This window comes from Oryzias melastigma, linkage group LG12 (genome assembly GCF_002922805.2).
Source record: "Oryzias melastigma strain HK-1 linkage group LG12, ASM292280v2, whole genome shotgun sequence".
NCBI classification, from domain to species: Eukaryota; Metazoa; Chordata; class Actinopteri; order Beloniformes; family Adrianichthyidae; genus Oryzias; species Oryzias melastigma.
In genome coordinates this window covers 27,149,649-27,174,768 of record NC_050523.1, presented here as the reverse complement: position 1 = coordinate 27,174,768, position 25,120 = coordinate 27,149,649, and the positions used below count along the sequence as shown (strand labels likewise).

The 25,120-nt window shown below is 41.4% G+C and overlaps 1 protein-coding gene across 1 annotated transcript; it reads left to right on the top strand.

The window, feature by feature from the left end:
* Positions 1-4,085: 4,085 nt before the first annotated feature.
* On the top strand, positions 4,086-13,582 carry LOC112140355 (excitatory amino acid transporter 1). The gene is made up of 10 exons (XM_024263287.2): positions 4,086-4,222; positions 6,224-6,426; positions 6,493-6,630; positions 7,468-7,672; positions 7,742-7,784; positions 8,444-8,724; positions 8,808-9,041; positions 10,541-10,735; positions 10,811-10,945; positions 12,646-13,582. Exons 2-10 carry the CDS (start codon positions 6,288-6,290, stop codon positions 12,854-12,856), a joined length of 1,581 nt encoding a protein of 526 aa, XP_024119055.1. The 5' UTR covers positions 4,086-4,222; positions 6,224-6,287; the 3' UTR covers positions 12,857-13,582.
* Positions 13,583-25,120: the final 11,538 nt, after the last annotated feature.

The following is a 25,120-nucleotide window of genomic DNA, read 5'->3' as shown; positions in this document are numbered from 1 at the left end:
CGGTGCCCAAACCTACTGTCGAACCCCTGAGATCAACCCATCGAACCCCTGGGGTTCGATCGAACCCAGGTTAAGAACCACTGCTCTAGAACGATTAAATATAGAAGGCCAGGTAACCTCAGATCCCAAAGTTATTTGCCTTTTTTACAGTAAACTTTATGCCCATGAACATAGTAAAGACCCTGATTCTTATCAGAAATACTACAAATTCAGGCATCTGACAGTGATATATAGTCTTTAAGAAAGTGAAGTTCTTTCCTCTATTAACCATCTTAAAATAACAATTCTTCTGGGTCAGATGGGTTGACTGGGGAATTTTATAAACAATTTAGTAAAGAAATTGCCCCTTTTCTAACCCAGGGATTTTTAGAGAGCATAGAAAAAAAGCGTCCTTCCTCCAACGTTAAATCAAGGTGTACTCAGCCTTATACCCCAAAAAGATATACTGCTCACTGACAATTATGACAACAGGAACGTTGCATCTGTCTTAAGAATTAAATCAGTTCTAAATTCAGTTATCGCAGAGACACAATCCAGAGACACAATCCAGAGACACAATCCAGAGACACGATCCAGAGACATAATCCAGAGACACAATCCAGAGACACAATCCAGAGACACGATCCAGAGACACGATCCAGAGACACAATCCAGAGACACAATCCACAGACACAATCCAGAGACACAATCCACAGACACAATCCACAGACACAATCCAGAGACACAATCCATCCATCCATCCATCCATCCATCTTCCTGACCGCTTTGTCCCTTCCGGGGTCACGGGGGGCCGGAGCCTATCCCGGCTACTGAAGGGCGAAGGCGGGGTATACCCTGGACAGGTCGCCAGTCCGTCGCAGCAGACACAATCCACAGACACAATCCACAGACACAATCCACAGACACAATCCAGAGACATAATCCAGAGACACAATCCACAGACACAATCCAGAGACACAATCCAGAGACACAATCCACAGACATAATCCAGAGACATAATCCAGAGACACAATCCACAGACACAATCCAGAGACATAATCCAGAGACATAATCCAGAGACACAATCCACAGACACAATCCAGAGTCACAATCCAGAGACACAATCCAGAGACATAATCCAGAGACATAACCCAGAGACACAATCCAGAGACATAATCCAGAGACACAATCCAGAGACACAATCCAGAGACATAATCCNCAGCACCCCCCACCCCCCACAAGGAGGGAGGAGCCAAGAAGGAGCCAGGAAGGAGCCAGGAAGGAGCCAGAGACTCATCTCTAACAATATTCGTCTTGTTCTTCACATTCTAGATTACTCACTCTGGTTTCTGATGATAGTTTTATACTCTTTTTAGATTTTTACAAAGTGTTTGACTTTGTTAATCACAACTTTATCTTCAGCTGTCTTCATTAATTTGGTTTTGTCTCTTTCTTCTGTAATACAGTTGAAACACTCTAACAATGCAAACTGCTCTGTAAAACTGAAAGATGGAACCTCCCCTAGATTCAATCTTAACAGAGACAGGGATGTCCAATCTCGCCTCATCTTCTCCTGCTAGTTACTCAAACCTTTTCTGATTATATCACTCAACCTCAATTAAAGGCATCTCAGTTTGTGATAAAGAAATTCTAATTAGTCAGCTAGCTGAAGATACAACTCTATTCTTTAGAGACATCAGTCGAATCTCTTATGCTCTAAACCTCATCCAGGTCTTCACCTCAATCTGAACTTCTCTCAAAGATTGTGCTTTACAATCAATCAGTCACATTCCAATAACATATTTATGTATTATTATCTCCAAAAATAAGATGCTTTTTATTACTTTGCTCCCCTAATTGATAAAACCAAAACATGTTTTAACCAAGAATGTTGTTTTCCAAAGCAGAGGGAATTTCTCGACTCCCTTATTCTGCTCTGTCTCCACTTAACATCCATCCATCCATCCATCCATCTTCTTGACCGCTTCTTCCCTTTCGGGGTCGCGGGGGTGCCGGAGCCTATCCCGGCTACTGATGGGCGAAGGCGGGGTACACCCTGGACAGGTCGCCAGTCTGTCGCAGGGCCTCAATCACACACACATACACTCTCACATTCACACCTAGGGGCAATTTAGAGTCACCAATTAACCTATGAAGCATGTTTTTGGACGGTGGGAGGAAGCCGGAGTCCCCGGTGAAAACCCACGCATGCACGGGGAGAACATGCAAACTCCACACAGAAGGGTCCCAGCCGGGAGTCGAACCGGGGCCTTCTCGCTGTGAGGCAAGAGCGCTAACCACTGCACCACCGTGCAGCCCCTCCACTTAACAATCAGACTGAAATCTATTGACCAAATCTTACTGAATTTCATCTGGAAGAATCGCTTTCATTATTTTTAAAGAAATCTGTGTTAATGAACTCCTATGAAAAAGGAGGCCTAAATTTTCTTGATTTTACTACTTTAAATAATATTTATAAAATAAACTGGATCAAATCATATTTAAAGAATCCACTCTCCATCTGGAATATTTTCCCTCATCACATTTTCACAAACGTAGGTGTTCTCTGTTTTCTTCTCCGATGTGATTCTAACATCGACAAAATCACGTTTAAACTCTGTTTCCACAGACTGGCGCTTCTTTTTTGGGCACCTATTTATAAACATAAGTTTTGACCTCATAATTTTTTTATTTGGAATAACAGATATATACTTTACAAAAGCAAATCTTTATTTTATAATAATTGGTTAATAATATCCAACTTTTAACCACAATGGACAATTACTTAGATACAAAGAGTTTAAGTGTAACCTCGCTGTTCCTCTCAAAGAATGTCATAGCTGTTACTAACGAAATCTGTGAACTCTTTAAAGATGCTGTCACTGTGGAAAATGTTTCCTTTTTATCTTTAAGTGACACCACTGTTGGAAAATCCCGGTTTAATTTTGCCCGGAAAAACAGCAAAATGTCATTTCTGTTGGAGAAAAGTATCCCTGACGTACCATGGAATAGTGTTCGGACATCAGAAATTATTAATTTATAACAAGATGGGAGAAGTTTCTTACAAACTTCTACATAAAATCTATCCCACTAATCAGTGCAAGTGCATGTTAAGATATAATAAAATAATTCATCCCATTCTGTAAAGAACACTCAGAAACAATTAGTCACCTATTTTGGAATTGTAAAATCACCAAAAGATTTAGGAAAGACTGTACATGTTATTATTGACTCTAAATTTCAGATTAAATTTAAACAAATTATATTTGGAAAATAACTCTCCAGTCAATGTAAAATGAACAATTAATCTATTTATTATGTTTGGTAAATTTTATATGCACAAATCAAAATTTTCTTTATCACAACTTTTTATTAACGAATGAGAATCTTATTTACTTACCATATCTAAAAGTGTAAACAGAAAAGCCATACGTATTTATGAAAGTTGTCTGTCTTTAAATATATTTAATTGTCTTGAGTGATTGTTCTGTAATGTTTGTTTTGTAATGTATTTACGGTCCATTCTCAGTGTTCTACTTGTTCTACATTGTTGATTCAGACAGCACTAAAAAATTTCAAACGCGCTATTCAAACATAACTATTGGAACCTTAAAGAAAAAATGTTACCTGGAAACTTTATTTATATCCTCAGAAAAACTAATCAATGATTAAAGGTCGTCTTGTAAACAACATAAACTTCATAAACTAGATCTGGTCTGTGGACCTGAAGCGTCACTGTTCTCCATGTTTACTAAAGATTCCTCCCAGATTTGAGGAACTGAGATGTCAGATGCAGATTCAGAAGGAGCTGAAGACAATCTGGTGTGAGCTGAGGCTCTGAAGATGGAGATGTTTGTCAAACGTGACCTGTTTAAGGAGCTTTTCCTGCAATTCTGTTCGTCTCACTGGAGGTTATTTCTCCACACAGTCAGGTCACATTCCAGCGCCAGCTCCACTTGGCTCCGCTAATTGAAGCGTCTGAATCCTCTCTGGAGTCAAACTGTGACACGTCCCCACGGAGACGGTGAGTATGACTGCAGGAAAACAGCAGAAAAACACAAAGACGGGAGGAGAAGGAGGCTGGGAAGTCTTGTTCCTCCTGTGGATGAGGCTCCGCCCACTTCTTCTGACTGCAGCTTCCACTTTCTGCTGCTGAATCCCACAAACTCCACTGAAGCTTCAGCATCCTCATCCTTCATCCAGCAGCCACACCTTCACCTGAGGATCGATAGCGTCCGAACAGGTACGTCTGACCCTGAAGCTGCTGGGATCTGCTGGAGACTTATTTATTTCCAAGAAGAAGGGAGAGGGGAATCCCTTCCAGTTCACATGAATGTAACTTTTCTAAATAAAATGAAGAAAATCTGCTTCCACCTCGGATCAGGGAGAGGTTTGACTTGATTTGGATCCAGACAGGTGGAGGTGTGTTCTTTTGCTTTGACTTAGGATAAACTACTATGCAGATTTAACCCTTTAACACCTGAGGTGACGCTTAAACACAAAATCTTTAACATACTGTAACTTTCCAACCGTTAACATGATTATTCCAGTAGATTGTGAAGGAGAAAAGCGGCTCACACTGCTTTTCTCCTTCACAATCTACTGGAATGATCGTGTTAACGGTTGAAAAGTTACAGTGTACTTTCATTAAAATTCTGTAGAAATGTTCTTTAAGTGTGGGTTTTAATAGTAAAGTTATTCAAGCTAGAAAAGTTGCATTATCTGCAATAATGCTTCTGCGAATCCTTTTTGCTAAGATGCTGAAGCCTTCTGGTGAAAATGGCAACGCAATTTAATTTAACTGCTGCAGGGATTTGCTGAAAATGCAAAAAACTATTTGCAAAATGTTAACTTTGCTAAAAGATTGAAAATATTGTTAAACTATGAAAGAGTTGACCTAAATTTCTGAAAAATGTGTAGTAAAATCCGTAATCCATACCAATTTTGCAAAAATATTTATTGTGTTGCTTAAATTTGAGCAAAACTCCAAATTAGCCCAAAAAACATAAGTAGATGCCAAATTAGCCACAAAAAATACAAGCTCATTACTTAAATACTAGCTAAAGTCCAAAATAACCTAAAATTCCTCAGTAAACTAAGTTAGTTAAAAGTGTTAGCATGTTGCTAAAATAGAAGCTAAACTCTAAATTAGCCCCCAGTAGATAACAAATTAGCCAAAAACGTTAGCATGTTGCTAAAATATTGGGTAAACTCCACAGTTTTAAAAGATGATATCACATGAATATATTTTAAAGGCTTGTTGATAATTTACTTACAATTTTGAAATTTTAAGACTTTCTCAATGAATTCCTATGGTGCATGTTTTGCTCAATATTTCAAAAACTATAAAGTTTATTAATACCAAAAATATAAGCAGTAATGTTCTGAATGAGCTGAACGTTTTGATACCAAGATTGATGAAATTCCTGAAAGTGTGATTGAGTTTTTAGTTGCCAAAAAACGTACAGAGAGGAGCAGGAGGATCCCTCTACAAGTCTTGTATTTTGGTAAAAAACACTGAAGGGGTTAAAATTTCAAACAAATGCAGTTAAACAAATTAAAAATGATTCAGAATGATAAGTTTTGTGACTAGCATCTTTAAAAATGAAAATAAAAAGCTGACTTTATTTTTAATGTTTTGATTTTGTTTCAATAACTGGATTACACTTCAATCTTGTTTGACAGTAAAAGGACACAAATGATGCATCAAAATCCTAATGATAAAAAACATGTTTGAACATCTTGCATTTTATTTTGAAGTTACTCAGCTGCAGCAGAAGGATCTTACTTGGTGTATTTTATTTTGAAAGGAACTTGTGTGAGCTGCTGTCAGAAGTTAAAGCAATAAAAGTTATAGAAACTCCTAGACAGTGTTGTAATTCAATACTGTATTGTAATATTTAAAATATATTTTTCTTAAATATTTTTTAATTGCCACAAAAACATAAATATTGCCATATATTCAAAACAGTAATGTAGACTTTCTTACTGGACCAAATGTCTCTTTTAGTGTTGGAGGTTGCAGACCTCTGGTCTAGGGTCTCCTGTCCGCCATGTTTTAGTTATGTTCCTCTGCAGCACTTATGAAAACCCAAAGATAGATTCAATGTGAATGCTCTGGTTCTAAAATCTAAAAGTGTTTTATCCAACTCAGCAGGAATCATGCTGGTGTTTTTTGTTCCTCCAAACATATTCATCGTCATGATGCTATTCTTCATCAGTTATATTTCTTTTTTTACTCCAGCTGCATCCATCTGGAAGCTTAAACTCATTTTTGATCGTCAATAGAGCAACAGCCGCCCAGCAGGATGCAACGCATCAGGGAGGGAATCCACATCCGCACGATGAAGGCCAAGAGGAAAGTGGAGGAGATCTCCAAAGAGGACGTCCAGGCGTTCCTCAAGAAGAACGCCTTTGTGCTCTTCACAGTGGCAGCAGTGGTTCTTGGTGAGTGAGGCGAAGCATCACAGTCTTCCGGTCCGAGCGGCGCATGAACTCTTCTTCCATCGTCAGGGGTCATTCTCGGATTTTCACTGCGCCCCTACAAGATGAGCTACCGGGAGGTCAAGTACTTCTCCTTTCCTGGAGAGGTGCTGATGAGGATGCTGCAGATGCTGGTGCTGCCGCTGCTCGTCTCCAGTCTGATTACAGGTACACTCAGCCACTGCCTCTGTTCTACTGCATCAGTAACACAATAGATCGAGTTTGTTCACAAGGTAAACAAATGGTGACTGAACCTGAACAGGATTAGAATAAGGTCGTAAAACTGAGAGAAGAAAGGGAGGATTATATTTGGTTGAAAGATTCTATGGTATATCAGGAAGAAGGACGTTTGCTTCAGGGCTGAAAAACGTTTAGATCAGGAGTGTCAAACTCAATCGCACCAGGGGCCAAAATCCAAAACATACATTAGGTCACGGGACGAACGGGATAAACATTTATGGAACACTCTAAAACTACAGTTTTAAAACTTTAAAAGTGTAACTTTTTAACATAAATATAAAGTAGATATTTAGCACTACCTGTGAATGCTAGTGTGAATGCAGTAAGCTGAATTTGGCCGCTGAAGATGCTGAAATTTATAGCTAAAAACACTGAAAGTAATAACTGAAAATGCTGAAGCTGATAGCCAGCTAAAATATTAGCTAAATGCCAAATTTGCCTAAAAAACTAAAAGGAAAAAACTTAAACTTGGGTTAGCCAGAACAGCTAGCATGCCGCTGAAAAAATAGCTAAACTTCAAAGTAGCCTAAAAAACGGTAAAAGCCTAAATATGCCAAAACAGCTAGCATTTAGCTGCAAAGTTTTTCCTAAACTCCAAAACAGCCTAAATTAGCCCAAACAACTGGCTAACATCTCGGGTTTTGGTGGGTAAAAAACTGGGCCAAATAGTGTCAAAGGTTGCAGACCCATGTAACCAAAGAGATTGTTGTAACGTTGGCGTCTTTGGTCCCTTTAGAGAGCCTCACTGCCCTCTTCCTCCAACAGGAATGGCAGCTTTGGATAGTAAAGCGTCTGGGAAGATGGGCATGAGAGCGGTGATTTACTACATGACCACAACCATCATTGCAGTCTTCGTCGGTATACTGATTGTGCTCATCATCCACCCGGGAAAAGGCTCCAAAGCTGAGTTTGGAAAGCAGCAGACGATAGAACAAGTCAGCCCTGCTGATGCTTTCCTGGATCTGATCAGGTATTCTGGATGAAGTCAACATTTGAGGTTGAGATGTTGACAGACAGTAACTCCACCTTCTCATTGCAGAAACATGTTCCCTCCAAACTTGGTCCAAGCCTGCACCCAGCAGGTGAGCCTTACACCACAGGTCCAACAAGACAGATCGCAGAACTATTTTTTTATTTTCACTGGTGTTTTAAGGCAGACATGAAATCCTGTCCACCTTACTATCCACATTATTGCATTAACTGCAATACTGCTTGTGTGAATGCTGTGAGCTGAACTTGGCCGCTGGAGATGACAGCTGAAATTACTGAAGCTGATAGGTGAAATCACTGAAGCTGATAGGTGAAAACGCTGAAGCTGATAGTTGAAATCACTGAAGCTGATAACTGAAAACACTGAATGTGATAGCTGAAATCACTGAAGCTGATAGTTGAAATCACTGAAGCTGATAACTGAAAACGCTGAATGTGATAGCTGAAATCACTGAAGCTGATAACTGAAAACGCTGAATGTGATAGCTGAAATCACTGAAGCTGATAGCTGAAATCACTGAAGCTGATAGCCAGCTAAAATATTGGCTAAACTCCAAATTTGCCTAAAAAATACAAAGAAAACTAGGTTAGCCATAACAGCTAGCATGTAGCTGAAAAATTAGTTAAACTTCAAAATAGCCTAAAAAACGGAAAAAAGTAAATTAGCCAAAACAGCTAGCATGTAAATATTAGCTAAACTCCAAAACAGTTTCATTGTTGTTAAATATACGGACCTTTTTTTTCTCAACAGTTCAAAACCAAATACGGGAAGCGAACAATCCATGTAACGGTGACCGTCAATGATACATTCTTCAACTCAACCAACAACACGCAGGAGGTCATGGAGATCACCAGGGAGGAGATGATTCCCATCCCCGGTCAGGTCAATGGACTCAACGCTCTGGGGCTGGTGGTCTTCTCTATGTGCTTTGGTCTAATCATTGGGAACATGAAAGAGCAGGGCCAGCTGCTCAGAGAATTCTTCGACAGCCTGAACGAGGCCATCATGCAGCTGGTAGCCATCATCATGTGGTAAAACTGATCTGACCTAAGTTTGAGTTCATCCCAGTCAACACCCATCACACCCAGCAGTAAGGCTCCTGTTCTCCTTTCAGGTATGCTCCTATTGGTATCCTGTTCCTGATTGCGGGCAAGATAGTTGAGATGGATGACCTCACCCAAATGGGTGGTCAGCTGGGCATGTACACCATCACGGTCATCATTGGCTTGATGATTCACGGCGTTTTGATTCTGCCCATGCTCTATTTTGTCATCACTCGACAGAACCCCTTTCTGTTTATCGCTGGACTGCTTCAAGCTTTGGTCACTGCCTTAGGAACGTCATCCAGGTGAGTACACACAACTTTTGTGATTAAAAGTTGTTTAGAAGGAATAACAGTTCAGCATTTGAGGGTAAAGTGTAGGTAGATGTATGGATGGATGGATGGATGGATGGATGGATGGATTGAAAGATGGATGGATGGATGGATTGAAAGATGGATGGATGGATGGATGGATGGATGGATGGATGGATGGATGGATGGATGGATGGATGGATGGATGGATGGACGGATGGACGGAAGGACGGACGGATGGACGGATGGATGGATGGATGGATGGATGGATGGATGGATGGATGGATGGATGGATGGATGGATGGATGGATGGATGGATGGATGGATGGATGGATGGATGGATGGAAGATAGGGAAAATATTTTTCAATCTATGCATTTATGTTTTTTCTTAACTCCCTTTGAATTCTTGTGTTGCTAAATGTTTTATATAACATAAATTTTCATTTTTTTAAAGAATTTGTCTTCCTGTATTTAGAACCTATAATCTTTATCTGTAAAAAGGACAATTCAGCTCATCTTTGTTTCCCCTTCTAATGTAACATGCTTAGTGATTGACTAGAATTCCTGCTGTCGTCCCCATACATAAAGACATGTGATGCACGTTCAAGAATCCGCTTAAAAGGTCTTCTAGTTAGCTTTTTTACATATCCTGTTCACCCATTACTGACGCGTGTACTCACTATTGGAAGAAGCTTGGTGCAAAATGTTAAAGCGATAGAAATCTTGTGTCTTGCTCCAGACTTTTTCTTTCATAGCTCTATTCCAACACATGAAAGACTCAGTGTCATAGAATTCCAGCCGGACACAAACCATAGTTATTCATTTCTCCTCCATGATTAACTTTGAAACGGTTGGTACTTCCATGTCTTGAAAAGGACACTACACATGTTGTGGGTCACTCAGAGTCTTTTACTGGTCAATATTTAATTGGTTTTACTTTTAACAAGCATTTACCAACTTCTTGTTTTGCACATAAGGCCTTGTGCTATCTTCTGGGGTCCAGATGCCCCCAGCCTTACATTGACATGTTATCCATCCCATGCAAATGTGGATAAAGGTGACAGGATTACATGTCTGACACGGACACCAGTGAAAATCAAAAATCATTTAAAAGAAGTTCTATGCTCTGTCTTGTGGGGTCCAGATGACCCCACTCCCAACGTCAACATACCTAGGAAAGGGTTAAAAACCTGTGTAGGGATGTGTGAACGCCAGAACTTTGAATGAATCATACATGTACACCTATTTACATAGACTTTTCATCGCTCTAATGTGTATTTCCGACCCCTGTGTGAACAAAGCACATCACTTTTTGAAGTGTATTGCTTTCTGGGTAAACAGTTCTGATGACTGAGTGGTTAGAAGAGGGGTGATGGGAGATGGAGTGTTTGAGTCTAATATTTTGAGATACTTTGGATGTTTTGGCAGTAAAATGGGCTCGACAGAGAGAAATGATCGGCTTCTGCAAACCTGTTCTTCACCTGTTTCTCAGCTCTGCAACACTCCCGGTCACCTTCAAATGTCTGGAGGAAAACAACAAGATTGACAAACGGATCACCCGCTTCGTGCTTCCTGTTGGGGCCACCATAAACATGGACGGAACGGCTCTATACGAGGCGCTGGCAGCCATCTTCATCGCTCAGGTCAACAACATGGAGATGAACTTTGGTCAGATCATCACCATCAGGTCAGAATGAGTGAACCTGCTTTGAAGAAGGGTCAGAGGTCAGGGTTGTTTGACGCCTTTGTCCTTAACGTACAGCATTACAGCAACCGCAGCCAGCATTGGGGCAGCCGGCATCCCTCAGGCGGGCCTGGTCACCATGGTGATTGTTCTGACCTCCGTCGGACTGCCCACTGATGACATCACTCTCATCATTGCAGTCGACTGGTTCCTGTAAGTGTCCTATTTGACGTTAAAGGTGTGTGTTGTGTCGTCTCAAAGGTCGGAAACGACTCCGTGTCCTGGTGACACACTTCCCCAGCCTCTCTCGAGTCCTGTGCCACATCTTTCCTTTTATATCCAATGTTTTTACAGGGAGTTTTAACATAGAAACATAATTAGGTTTCCCAAATTAATCATTTCAATTAGAATACCCTTACCAGAAATTACTCAGCTAACTGGGCTAATCAAGAAAACACTTCTCTTTTAACTAGGATGGTCCAAATGTGAATGTCTGTCACAGCTGTGATTCCCTTCCAGTGGAGATTCGCTCAGTCTTAGAACCTGGATTAGAGCTTGCCTGTTGTCTTTAAATTACACTAAAAAGACTTTAAATGCCTTGAATTCTTTTGACATTTTCTTTTCACATTTGCTGCTCAGTAAAGCCACAAATAAGACATTTTGAGAGATTCCAACAAATAATGGGAGGGGATGTCTAGCTGCATCATTCCTGGAAAAATTCCAAAGTTTGTCCATGGGAGCAGGAACATAGACAATCCTGTGAAGGAAAATTCATGAGGTTTGGACAAAGGAAGGAGAGGGTTGTAGGTAACCTGATGAATCGGATGGGTCTATAACAGCTGTCAACAATTAAGTCAAGTCAAACTGATCTTGTCCAATAACCTTAACCACTGATTAAACCTTGTTGTTCATGTTGAAGGATCAGATAACATTTTCTGTGAGAGCCAAAAATAAAGCCGTCGTTGTTTGATGATTTTACACCTCTGAGGTGGAAGGGTCTGAAAACAAAGCAAGAGCCTTAGCGTTTATGTTATAAAACTTTGAAGGCTAATTCACTGTAAATATCTTGGCTTTGCTTTTCAATCAACACATTTTTATATCATAAAATTACAAACCAATTTCTTTGTTTGTCCAATACATTAAAAGGTGAATTGATTTGTGTGACAGGTACGTTCTGCTGCTCCTGTGCTGCACCTTCCAAACACGCCCTCCCATTCTCCTCATCAGCTGGGAGGGGCAAATGATCTTAATTAGCCCCTGACAGGTATTTAAGGCAGAGGAGGCCTCACCAAGGCAGGGATGAGTTGAGTTGTTTTGTCCTTTTCACACACCACCAGTGTGTGAATGGGTCTGTGACTGTGAAGTGCTTTGGGCCCTCGAAGGAAGCTAGAAAGCGCTATACAAGTATACGCCATTTAACATTTTACTGTTACTTTCATGGCTTTTTTTTAACTTTCAAACCTTCATGTTTTTTTGCTACAACAATTGTAAAATATGCTTGAAATATCCTGGAAGGACGGGCCAGCTTAGTGTTTCTTGTTTGTTTGACTGATTGGTTGTTTGGTTGGTGTGTTGGGTGGGTAGATGGTTGGTTTTCTGTTCAATGATTGGCGGGTGGTGGATTTGTCCATCGTTGTTGGTTGGTTTGTGTGAAAAACTGGGGGGTCAACTGGTGGCTGGTTAAACTAGAGTGTTTAGTTTGGTTTGGTCTGTCAGTAGTTGTGTTTGTTGTGAATTGGTAAACTGTCGATCAGTCATTTGTTTTTTCTGGCTTTGTTGTTCTACCTGTAGATGTATAATTATTATCATTATTATTAATATTTTGATTGGGTACTTGATACATTGGCCAGTCTTTTGTTGGTTTTGATTTGAATGCTTCAGTGGCTCTGGTTAATCTTTGTTCTGAAATGCAGGGACCGCCTCCGCACCACCACCAATGTTTTGGGAGACTCCATCGGAGCCGGCATCGTTGAGTTCCTGTCCCGACATGAACTCCGCAGCAAAGATGTGGAGATGGGAAACTCGGTGTTGGAGGAGAAGGAGAGGAAGAAACCTTACAAGCTCATCTCACAGGACAGTGATTTTGAGAACGACAAACGGACTCACTGTGAGTCCAACATGTAGCTCAACCTTGACTTGCTTGAACAGAAAAGTGTTTGCAGCCTTTTCTGTGACAGGAACAGGGACCGAACTGTCAGTCATGTCTCAGTGTACGTCCTGCTCACCTGAGCTTCTTAACATTCCTTAACAGTCATGTCACAGACCTGGTGAGTCTCCAAAATCCTCTTCTTGCATGAGAAACGACCGAAGTCATTTTTAATAACCTTGTTGTGTTTTTAAGTACTGCTGCTGATTTCATTTTTTTTTTATTCTTTGCTTTAATTGGTATTTTATTTCACTCAAGCTACAGTAAAGAGTAAAACCTTTCTTTTTTATTTATTCAAAGACTGAACTGACAGAAATCTTAATATAAACACAACTACAATGTAGTAACAGACATTTGTCTTTTAGCTGCTGGAAGGAAAAAAACTACAGTTATATTTTAAATAAAGAATTCAAGTGTTGATTTAAAAATGTATCATTTCACTGTCTTCCGGATATTGTCTAATCTTTCTATTTAAATCAGTAACTGATTCCCTCTTAAATTGTATGAAAATGTAATATCGCGGGCACACATGCAGCTTCACAAATGTCTTGTAACTTGCTTGGATTGTGTTAATAAAAGCAAAAATGCTTCATGAGTTTTAGTGAAATCAGTTTGAGCCGTTTCAAACCAGTTCCCAGGAGTCAAACTGTTTGTGTTCATTTGTGTTGGTTAATCTGCTGTGAAATAAACAGTGTGAACTCTGTTTTTCTTTGTGCCTCTAACTCCGTTTCCAAAATCTCCTCTGAGGGGGCGTGGCTTTTGGAATTGAGCTGAGCAGCCCCGCCCCTGATTTGATTATGATAGCTCTGTGTCTCTCTAGCATAAATCTTCACCGCTGCTACATAAAAACATCCATCAATCTGGGTAATGTCCAGCCGTATGGTTCTGATCCGGATGTCAGCTGGACGAGGAAGTGAAGATCTTCATGGACAGAACTTCCTCCAAAATCCTGATTCTTTCTCCTTCCAGTTCACCAAAGACTCTTTTAGCTAATTCTCCAATGTTTATTGACTGTGATCAATACATTCAATCATTGGTTTCTCAGAGTTCTTGATAAAATAATCAAAGCTAACATCAAAATGCTCTTTCATTGATTTACAATCCTTTCCAACTGCGGTCAAATGAGCCGCCGTTCACATTTCCGTGGTCACATCAAGAAGCTCCGTGGAGTCTGGTGGAGATTTTCCAGCGTTCTCAGTCCTGCTACCGTAAGTATTGGATGAAACTCACACCAAAAATCCAGTGATGCTGATTTGACCACAGAAATATGAACGTTTATTTTAAATAAAGGGTTACCAGCTGCAGAGGTGGGAAGAGGGGTTTTCAGATGTGGCACTGCTCCCACCACGACCTCTAATGGGGGCAGTAGAGCCTCGGATGAACCTTGAAATGTAACAGATGGAAAACCCCTTCATCCTGAATGATGCTCATGAGCTCACAGCTGACTGTGCCACTGAATTTGCTATCCAAAATTAGACTCCTTTAATTCTACTTTTAGTGTAATTTTGAGATGGTTGTGTTATGAATTCATTGATTTTCTGGTGTAAATGAGCAAGCAAACCACACATGAACTTAAAAGACTCCCTCAAAGCCTCAAAGAGAGCGTTTTAGAGCTCACTGACCTTCTGAGGATGCCTTCATCAATGGGATCTTAATGGAGCTGAGACAGACTGTCACGGTTGAAGTCATATGAGAGCTCTGTGGAAATGATCAGACCACCTGAAGGACTTCCTCCTCTAAAGTCAGAATTATTTTTCAGGCTTTGGTTAAAAAAAAAAAAAAACAGCTGTATTAGATGCAATAAAAACTAAAAGTTTGTCAATTTTTCTATAAAAGCAGAGAACAGATGTCTGAATGACCCTTCACCTGAACCCTTGTGTTTTTTATCAGTCAAACATCGATTGAGCCACGCTCACATTTACTGACAAAACCATCAGCTTTGTGTCTGACCGACACTGGATAAAACATCTTCTAAAGTCAAATTTGAACTTCTGGCATTAAAGCAGCTGGTTGGACGTCCTCAGCTGCAGCCGTTTCTGCAAGAGAGTCCTGAAAAACACAGCTTTCATGTAGATAAATCTGTTAAATCATGAAGGACAGAAAGACAGAATGGTCTGCAGCAGAAACCTCTATGTCAGGCATGTCCAAAGTGTGGCCCTCATGTTGAATTCACACGGAATGCGGCCTGCATGGCTAAGGCGTCAAGCTTCAATGTTAAGTCAATGTAAAGACGCGATCTGACACGGCAGGCGCGATTAGCTTGATGCGGTGCATCAACCAATCAGAGACGCAGCTTTGGGCAGGTGATGGTTTCAGTGACCAGATCAAAGGGTAGAAATAAACATTCAAGATGTTTATTTCTCGATGTGAGGATTTTCATCATGAATTTCCATCCATTTTCTCAACTAATGGGGGCCGCTGGATTCCCAGAAACTGTCCCAGTTGCTGCGGGGTGAAGGCGGGATACACACTGGATAGATCGCCAGCAGTCACTGAGCTCATTGAGCTGGATGGACAGCTATGCTAGCTTAGCGAGCCAGTGAGATCTGCTTCCTGGCTCCAGCAGAGCTGATAGCTGTTGCTGCTGTCTAGGCGCCCACCAGATCTAGCAAAGTCTCCTGCCTAGGCTACGGGTCCTGGGGCAGCAGAGCACGCTCTGCTTGCTCACAGGCGGTTAGCTGCCCAGAGAGCCACTGCCAGTGCTGTATCAGCACACGGGACCGCTCTAGCTTCATTGGCTTAGATGTTTTTCTTATTTTCATCAAGACAATAATAAAAAGATCCCCCATTTTATTTTCATTCCTCTCTCTTGGGTTAAGCTCAAACTGGACCACTGCAGACAGAAGTAACGTTTGAAACGGCCGTCAGGTGTCGTTCTCACTGCAAGAGTGAAGCACACAGAACGAGAGAGACTCTGAAGGATCTGGTGAAAACAAACACACCACATGCTTGCTGGTGTCTCTGTAGAGCTCTCCAAATCAAATAAACCCAAGCTACTCACTCAGCGTCATCCATGTTTTCCATAATGTGGCAACAAATGAATTCCAGTACAACTTCAGTGATTTCTCCCCGGCAGGGGTGGTTGACTACATTTACATTTTCATATTCACCATGAAGAGGCGCCAGGAGACGAGACATACCATCTACGACTTACTACTGTTAATAAACAGTGTGAAAATTGGCAAATTGACTAGGGTTTTAAAAAACAAACCATCACATATTGAGATGTATTTGTTCAGTAAAATGTTCATTAAATAGTTCAAATAAATGTAGCGTTACTAAAATAGTTTAAACAATGTCAGATAAATGGGTTGGCCCTCTAAAATTTCCACCGTCGGACACCCCTGGTCTGTGTGCTCATCATGGGAAGGTGATGTCCAAGTCAAAATGCTATTGAAACAAGGCTGTTCCACATCTCTCCTGCCTCCTTCTCTGATGCTTTTTTCTAAGATCCTCTTGTTAAAAGTCACTGGTCAAAGGGGCGTGGTCAGGTAAATAAAATTTCAGAAATTCAACCGTTCAGTTACATTAAACACTGAGTCGTCAGCAAAGTTTGAATGCTCACACAAAAGACATGTGTCTTTACTGCTTTTTAAACAAATCTGCCTCACGTACAGCCGGATACGGATCTGGGTTAGGCTCACAAAAACGTCCATGTTTGCTGCATTCATTGATTGAGGTGAACAGGCTGTCCAACAGGGACAGACATTATTCTGGGACATGTTGTTACATCAAAGAAATCATCTACTAAAAACTCAGTTTTCTCAAGAGCTGCTCGGCAAATGATTCCAGCAGTTTTTCACTCCTATTTGTGAGCAGGTTTTTTGTTCGGCTTACTCCTCTCTTTGTTGCAGTCTTTACATCTTCAATTGTCCACAGCATTCTCTATCATAGAAGAAATGTCTACCAGACAGACATTCTGATCAATACCCTGCACACTTGACCTCTTTGAATCCAACGATTATGCTTATTTGTCCATTATTGAGAGTAAGAACGCTCATGTCAAAGTAAGCTAATTCTGGTCACTTTCTGCTGGAATAATAAAGACAGTTAAAGCTGAAACAGTAAAGGATTCCAGGATTCTATTCTCTGCATCCACTGAAGAACTGTTCCAAAGGGATGTAACAAAGAAAGTACCAGACTTCCTTTCTTTTTGATTTTCAAAACTGTAACCATTTTATTAAAGGAGAGCACCTCCAGGTTATCTCACCTGTCTCCCTGGCAACCAATCTCCTATCTCGCTCTGCAAAGACTTTTCATCAGGGTCAGAGTGCATGTAAAAAAAGTCAGGACAAAGACAGCATTGCGTTTGGACATCTGGCTTGATGAGAGTCCGGAAGACATCTATAAAAAGAGTGAAATTGAAATTTTCAGACCATGTGTTTCAAAGCAGAGCTGAAGGATTCAGCATAGTGGTGAAAACAAGGCCGTTTCTCATGTTTCATTCAGGCAGATTCATTCAGCTGTATGGAGATGATACAGTCATTTATGTAAGAACAAGATGACAATCTGTGAGGCTGCAGAGCATTAAAACTGCTCAGTGTTCCTTAAAGTTTGAGCGGCTGGACTGGGACTGGCACATGGGATGTAGTTCTGGCACATGGGAGGGTATGCAGTGATCTGTGTGAGGGTCCTTGGGCAGGACCCTTTACGCTACTGCCAAACTATGTAGCCACAAGAAGACCCAAGTCTGCATCTCCTTGTGCTGGTACTAGCCCAGATAAAATACATGGTTGTGTCGGGAAGGGTATCCGGCATAAAAATAAAAATTCAGCACTGACCGTATGCATTTAGAAAATTACGTGGAAATAGTCACTTGCATACTTTTGGCAACAGTTTGCAAATAATTTGATCCTTTTAAAACCTTTATTTTTCCACAGACCGGACAAAGTTCTGATCAAAAACAAAGAGGAGTGATGTTAGAACCACGGCTGAGCTAACAGCAGCTCACTGACCGCAGTAGAAAACATTACAACAGGAATAAGTTTGACTTTAATCTCAGACATGCTGGAATTGTCTGACTTTTGATCTGTTTACAGGATTATGTGAGCATGGAAATTTTGTAAACTTTTAGCTGGTGAGAAAAGATCTTCTGCAGCTTCACGTCTCATAGCCAAAGCTAATGCTAGCATTAGCATTAGCGCAGAATAATAGTGTGATGAAGGGGCAGAGGCCTTTGGATCCATGTGCAAAAGTAGATTTTAATGGCGAGGAAGACAGCATGCAACAAGGCAGAGACATACCCAAAAGCAGGCTAAAGTCAAAAGCTAGAAGTGAGGCAGGATAACAAGGAAAACAGGGAAGGGTCAAACCCCAAAGACCAGAAACAAGAGAAAATGCTCAGACTGTCTGCAAGGCAAAAACAAGACTTTGCACTGAAGAAGTGGCTGATTTAAATGCTAGATGACTACGATGATGATGGAAACCAGCTGTGCAGACAGGACGTCATGTGGGTGGCTGATGGGAGTTGTAGTGAGAAGATGGCAGGGTTAGAACCCTGGCGAGGGCTCCTTCTGGTGGTCGGACGTAGTAGCTGACGGTGGAACCATGACAAAAAGAATAAAATCATAATTACCGTTATAATTAAACAAACAGCATTCAATGGAGTACTCTTACCTTTGTCTTGCTTGTTGTCAGAGAGAAATGATCCATGACTTGCTTAATATAATCCATAGGCATTCAGGGAAGCAGCTGAACGGTATTCTGCAGGCAGAATTACTGACATTTGTGTTTTGATTTGTGAACGATGTAAGAGAGGAAAAGGAATACCATCAGGTGGGACATTTTTACATGAATATTGTACCATTTTCTGTTACAATTGGTAAGGCTACCTTTGATCATTTACGCAAAATTGCTTTAAACAGCATGCAGCTCTATAAACTTGAAGTCAGGTTACACACATTCTGCAATATCACCATTTTGTCTGACGTCACGTGAAAAGGGTCTATAGTACTTAAGAAGGACCAGTCAGTGTATGACAGAACTAGTTAAATAACATTGATCTTTGATATGTTTGGTGGAAGGTTAGTAACCCACCACGGCCATGATCTCTGTGCCTCATCCTCCCCTGGCATTAGACCAGCAGGAAGAGAAAATAACTATTTTCCCCTTAGCAATTAGTGAATTACTTATGCTGTATAGTAAATGAGTTATAATAATATTCTAATTTCAACTAAACGAACACATCCAGTTCTTTCTTGTTCTTGTTAGAGCAGTATTATTTAGATCTAAAAAATAAATATATAGAACACTTTCAAAGGTCACAAATGAAGGTTCCTGCAGCTCGGTGCACTTTTCTGCAGCTTTCTCTCCCAGTTTGAACACGTTTAACGGGATGGTTGCAGATTCCTGATGGCTGCTCAGACTGCCCTGTGATGGACAGCTGACCTGTCCAGGCAGACGCTGCCAGCCCCAGAGGCGTGTTGGAAAAGTTCCAGCAACCCCGTGACCCTTAAGAGGACAAAACGGTTATACATGTTGGATGGTTGAATGGTGTTTATAACAGATGGGCCTACTGTAGTCCACAAACACTGACACACCCCCAGGGCAGAGCAGCAGCTAGAAGTCAGGAGACTGGAACAGGTTTATTTTAGAAACAAATATCACCATTGTTTGTAAATTCATGTTTCCCCAAAAACGTTATTATCGGATGATATTTTGACCAGAAATACTCTAGAATATGAAGGCTGGCGCCCTTTCTGGATGGTCTTTTTGAAAATTAGCTTACGTTGTTAAAAATCATCTGCAGGTGTTATTCCAACTGTCTGTAAGGATGAATGTAAACCCCAAAAGGTTCTGAGGATGGATGGATGGATGGATGGATGGATGGATGGATGGATGGATGGATGGATGGATGGATGGATGGATGGATGGATGGATAGATAGACAGATAATCAAATAGTTAAACAAAGAGAACACAGATGTTCACATGTATGATCATAGCTTTGGGAAATCAAAGGATGTTTGACATTAAATAAAATGGGGCAAATCGGGTCAATAATGTGAAAGTCTGTTGATGATACATTCAGTTCCTTCTTTGGTGAAACTGGTTTAAAAACCCAACAACTTGAGTTGTACATCAAAGTAGTTAGTAAAAATGAAATAATAACGATCAGTCACTTGAGTTTAGTAGGAAATGGTTGAAATGTCTCTAGGAAGAAGGCTTTGAAGACAGGACCTCTCATTCTGTAGGTAAGGAGAATCATAGACTTACAAACAGTCTAAGTCATTTCAAGTCTTTCAAGTCTTTTTGTTTGTGGCTAGTGTGAGAACAGGTAGTTGTAGCACTCAGCAGTCTGCTCCTTCATAAAACCAGTTTATTGGGTTTCAAGTTTTGAACAGGCAAAGCATTGTTCCTGATCCATCATTTCTATTGCAGGAAGGTTTGTCTTTTACAATAACAATTTCTTCTGTTACGCTTCACTCAAACCATCTGATACAACTTGTCACAAACAGGCAGACTGGTTCCACGAGCAGAAGGTGTATTAGTTCAGCAGGAACTAAGCACACCTAAAAGTCCACAAAGCTAAATCAGAGTCAGACAGCCAGAGGTCAATCATCCAAAAAGAGGCTAGAGTTGTCAGTCCAGGTGAGGGTCAGGGCAGGCAGCAGGCAATCAGAGATAACGAGGCTCAGGTACACAGAAGATCATGTCATGGCTCACTACATGGATGGAATATACCACATTACTCTGTTTGTTGCAGACTGTTGTCCTTGGGGAAAAGAAATGTGTCTTAAAGTACTGAAAGGTTTGAGATGAGCCAGAATCTGATCATGGTCAAACATCCTTCTTGAGTTTCTTGGACAGTCCAGAGATGTATGACATGTTCTTTTTTGGCCATTGATCATTCTTGTTATGTTTTCTTAAGCCGAGATCTGGAGAAAGTCCAGTTAGGATGTATTCAAGTACTGAGAGCTTAAAAGACATGTTGTTTCTCTCTAACTTGTTACTCCCAAACTACTAAAAAACTATACAGCGCAGGACTATCTTGTTCCCTGGATTCTAAAAACAATTCGACATTATGCTCACCACTTTTTTTTAAACCTCAAATATTAAGTCACAGATTTGACAAAGTAAAAACCTAATTAATATGAGCGTTTTATGACGGCTATTTATGAATCCACCGTGTTCTGAAAAGGAAAACTTGGATGTTTTATTAAAAGAAAAAAATTAAGTTACTCAAAAAAATTTCAAGTTTAATGCATTGCAGTCTATATTTGCCAATCTTGTGAGCATCAATCCTGCGACGGACTGGCAACTTGTCCAGGGTGAACCCCGCCTTCGCCCATCAGTAGCCGGGATAGGCTCCGGCACCACAAGGGAAGAAGCGGCCAAGAAGATGAATGTAATGATGATGATGAATGTGAGCATCAATGCACACTGGTCACTTTTGGGAAGTTTCTGGGGCAGAAATTCGGACACAACCCAAGTTTGTGGTATAGAGCTTGGTTGGATTCACATGAAAGCATAGAGCTATTGAACCCTGACATTTAGATTGATATTAAATTAAAAGCAAAAACATTATTTCACAATTAATTCTACACATATCCTTCTGATGCACGACAAAGTCAGGGGGTTATCCAAAAGGGAGGTTCTGAAACGCTCTGCAGGATGTCTGCGTTTCTACCTGGACCTGATCTTCTGTCCCAGACCCTACTTTGACTCTAATTTCCTGTCGCCTGCCCTGACCCTCCCCTGGACTCTGACAACTCTACTCTCTTTTTGGATGATCCCATGCTCATGATTGACCTCTGCCTGTCTGACTCTGATTTAGCTTTGTGGACTTTGAGGTGTGGTTAGTTCCTGTGGAAGCAGCTGTCTGCCTGTTTGTGATAGACACTTTCAACAAAAACATACTAGAGGGAATGCAACAATACACTTTCTCCATTATTCGGTTTTAATGGTATAATTTATGGTTTGTTTTTTTAATTTAAAGTTGTGTCATCCCTAGTATTGTAAACTGATTGTGCGATTTTGAATGAATGAATTAAATGGTTTATTTCAAGCAATCTGTAATAACATAAAATAAACACATATTACGTAATCAATCACAAGTTGGTCGTTTGAAGGGAGTGGGAGAAGGTAAACTTATATAATACCACCCCGGTTCAACCATACCATTTTCTTTAAACAAGTTATCAACATCCGGTTCAGGGCTTGATATCTAATATTTATACCCTACAATTATAGATTCAGGTTATTAAGGATCTTTAAGATCAATTTCAAACATCCTCAGTATATTTTGACACCAGAGCTTGAACATGTGACCCGTCAGAAGGTTGTTCTCGCTCAGAATCATAGATGGAGTGGTCTTGAAATCCTCCACAAACTGGAGTTCATTCAGAGAATTCTATGGCTGACATTTATATCAAGATGAGAAAGCATAGACTTGGAGTCATGTAGATCAGTGGATTTACAAATGCATGCAAGATGTTCTTTAACACCAACTATATTAAAAACAAGCATTGTATGTGTCTCACAGAAAGAACAGCATCTTTCATTGATTGTACTGTTTATTTGGACATATTTCATAATTTCATATTCTGAAAAGGTGTCTTTTCTGTGGACCTTTGGACAAATGGCTCTATGAGAGTTTAAGGTCACTGACCCCTGTTCTAGATAAAGCTCCAGAAGCTATTTTTGTCCTACCCGATGAAATCCCATTGCTCACATTTGGAGTTGTGTTTTCTCTTTTCTTTCTTGTAAGCAGAAAAAAACTGTCCACATTTCTGAGGTCTGGGCATGTTTGCTTCTTTGTCTGCAGCTCACAATGTTATTTATTTGGATATCTGCTGTAAATCCAGAGTAAATCCATTGTATGGCATAAACTGATTTTTTCTTAGCATAAATCCACATTTGAAATAATAACTTGTCGTTAATCCAAAGACTTGTCTATATCACAGTGTTCACCAATTTCCTTCTGCTGTGTCTCTGCTGTGAGGTAAGAGGGCGCAAATGTTTTGTGCCTTTTTTGTTAACAGTGTTTGAAACCTTTATTGGTAATCTCCGCCATTATCTCACTGAACACAACTAACTTGTCTACTGGTGAATTCAGTCGCCATTTTTTTGTGATATGGACGGCACCATGGTGAAACTAGATGTCCTCAGTAAGTCGTGATTGGTCCGTTGTTAGTTTGAGCCATCGTTTCCATGGCAGCCACTTTCCATTGACTGCATAACCACTGGACAGCTCAACCCCCACCCCCTCTTGTTCCAAACAGGAAGTACCTGCTGGCTCCATAGACTTCTACTGAAAAATAGACAGTTAATACTCAGTCATTCTATTTGTCCTTTTTCTTTGCATCTTCTTAATAACTAGCATTTTTGTCCATTATATTTTTTTCTTTCTCGCAAGTTATTCAAGTTATGAACTGACCTATCAGATGCCTCAGTAAAAGCATGTGGTGCCCGCTGGCCCCCACCTCAAACATTTGATTGACAGCTTCTACCAAGTCGGGATGGGGGATGGGGATGGGGACTTCAAACCAGCTCACTCATGATTATCGACTGTGGTTGCCCCAAAAGCGTGACTCAAACCGACTCGGACCAATCGCTGTCGACGGGTTCTAAATGGCGGCACCCATACTGCAGAAAAATCATTGATCAATTTGGCCTTATTTTGCGAGCGCCGCAGGCAAGACCTTTTCAAAGGGTGACGTCAAACTCCACTTCATCCAGTGATAATACATGTCTATGCCACTCTATCCTATCAGAAGTGAGCATGTCAAAAGGCCACACCCCTTCCACTGAAAGAGGGCTCAAGAGATGCTGTCAATCAAACACTTATTCAACTTGGAACCACCTACTTTTATTGTGGTATCTGACTGATCACTTCATAACTTGAATAAATTAAATCAAATCAATTTTATTTATATAGCCCAATATCACACAGCAAGTGTGTCATTGGGCTTCTTACAGGTAACTGAACAAAAGCAGAAAGTCAGTCATAAAATATAAACAATGTCTGATTGCTAAACTAAACTAAACAGACTAATGTAAACTGGTTAGGCTTTCCCTGTCCTTAGACCGCATGTCTCAAAAACAAGGACCAGAGGTAGCGAGCTCCATTGTAGCGAGCTCCGTTGTAGTAAGCTCTGCTGTATCGAGCTAGCAAGCTCCACTGGGGGTGGACTACTTGCCATTGGCTCCCCTCCTGTGGCTGCTGCATGGATTTGCCCCTCCCCTTGGTTTTATTTGCACCTCGGCCTGGTGGTCTAGTCTCTTGGGTGCCGGTCTCCTGGGCCCGGCGGTCTCCTCCCCTCACCGGGAGTGGGATCCCCGAGATTTAAGATCTATCAGGGGATCAAACTACATCTGAGCCTGGGGGTGTCCAGGTCTCGGTGGTGCGGAGTCCGGTCCTTGCTCTCGAGAACTAGTCCTCTCCTTAACTCCATCAGTGGGTGTGCCTGGTTGAGCCTTGTTTACATAACTCCTTGGGGCCTCCATTTTTCTTGGGTGCACCACTGCTCAGCGGGGCTGGCGGCCCCTGCCTTGCTCCTCCCCCTGGACCTCCCACAGCGGGGGCGGGTGGTTGTCTAGAGCATGTGGGTGGGTTTCCCTTGGGGGGCCCTGACCCGTACCTGGGGTGGGGCGGAGGGATGCTCGGCGCTGCTGGGTGGTGGTGGGCTGCTCTTCTGGGGTTGGGGGGCTCTCTGGGGGTGGGGCCTCGCGTTGGCCCTCCTGCCGCAGTGGGGGGGCTGCTCTTCTGGCTGGGGTGAGGCCTGTGCTCTCTGTGTTTCTGTGCCTTCCTGCTCTTGGGTGTGGGGGGCCTCTGCGGCGGTCCCGCGTGCCCTGGTCTGGATGTTTGGCGGGATTGCCCGGCGGGCAGGTTCTCTCCGCACCCCTGGAGCGGGTGTTACGGGGGTCCTGGCTGCTGCTACCCTGGCGGGGGGTCTTGGCTTGGGGACTGCCGGGTGCTCTCCCCCTTTGTACATTCCATCTTTATCCACATTAGGAAACCATAAACACTCACCTGAGCACAGGTGTCAGCTCACCTTTGCACTAATAGTTTGTGTGACAGAATGAAAGGTGATATTTCTGTCGATTTGTATGATTAAGTGTGTGAGCTGCAGTTATATTGTGTTCTGACTAGTTTAAATGTGGAGACTATCGCAACCAACAGGTGTGTGCGTAACCACAGAGTGTGTGTGTGTAGACAGGCCCCGCCCATTCTAGTTTACTATTTAGACCTGGATAATTTATGATGTTGTTTCCCTCTGTTAGTTACCATCCTCTTTTTTCT

Bases quoted from the DNA above. Each gene is read 5' to 3' on its own strand.
- LOC112140355 (XM_024263287.2), top strand. From the start codon at position 6,288: ATGCAACGCATCAGGGAGGGAATCCACATCCGCACGATGAAGGCCAAG. The intron at 6,427-6,492 runs GTGAGTGAGGCG...TTCCATCGTCAG, and splicing joins AGTGGCAGCAGTGGTTCTTG to GGGTCATTCTCGGATTTTCA. The intron at 7,673-7,741 runs GTATTCTGGATG...TTCTCATTGCAG, and splicing joins GCTTTCCTGGATCTGATCAG to AAACATGTTCCCTCCAAACT.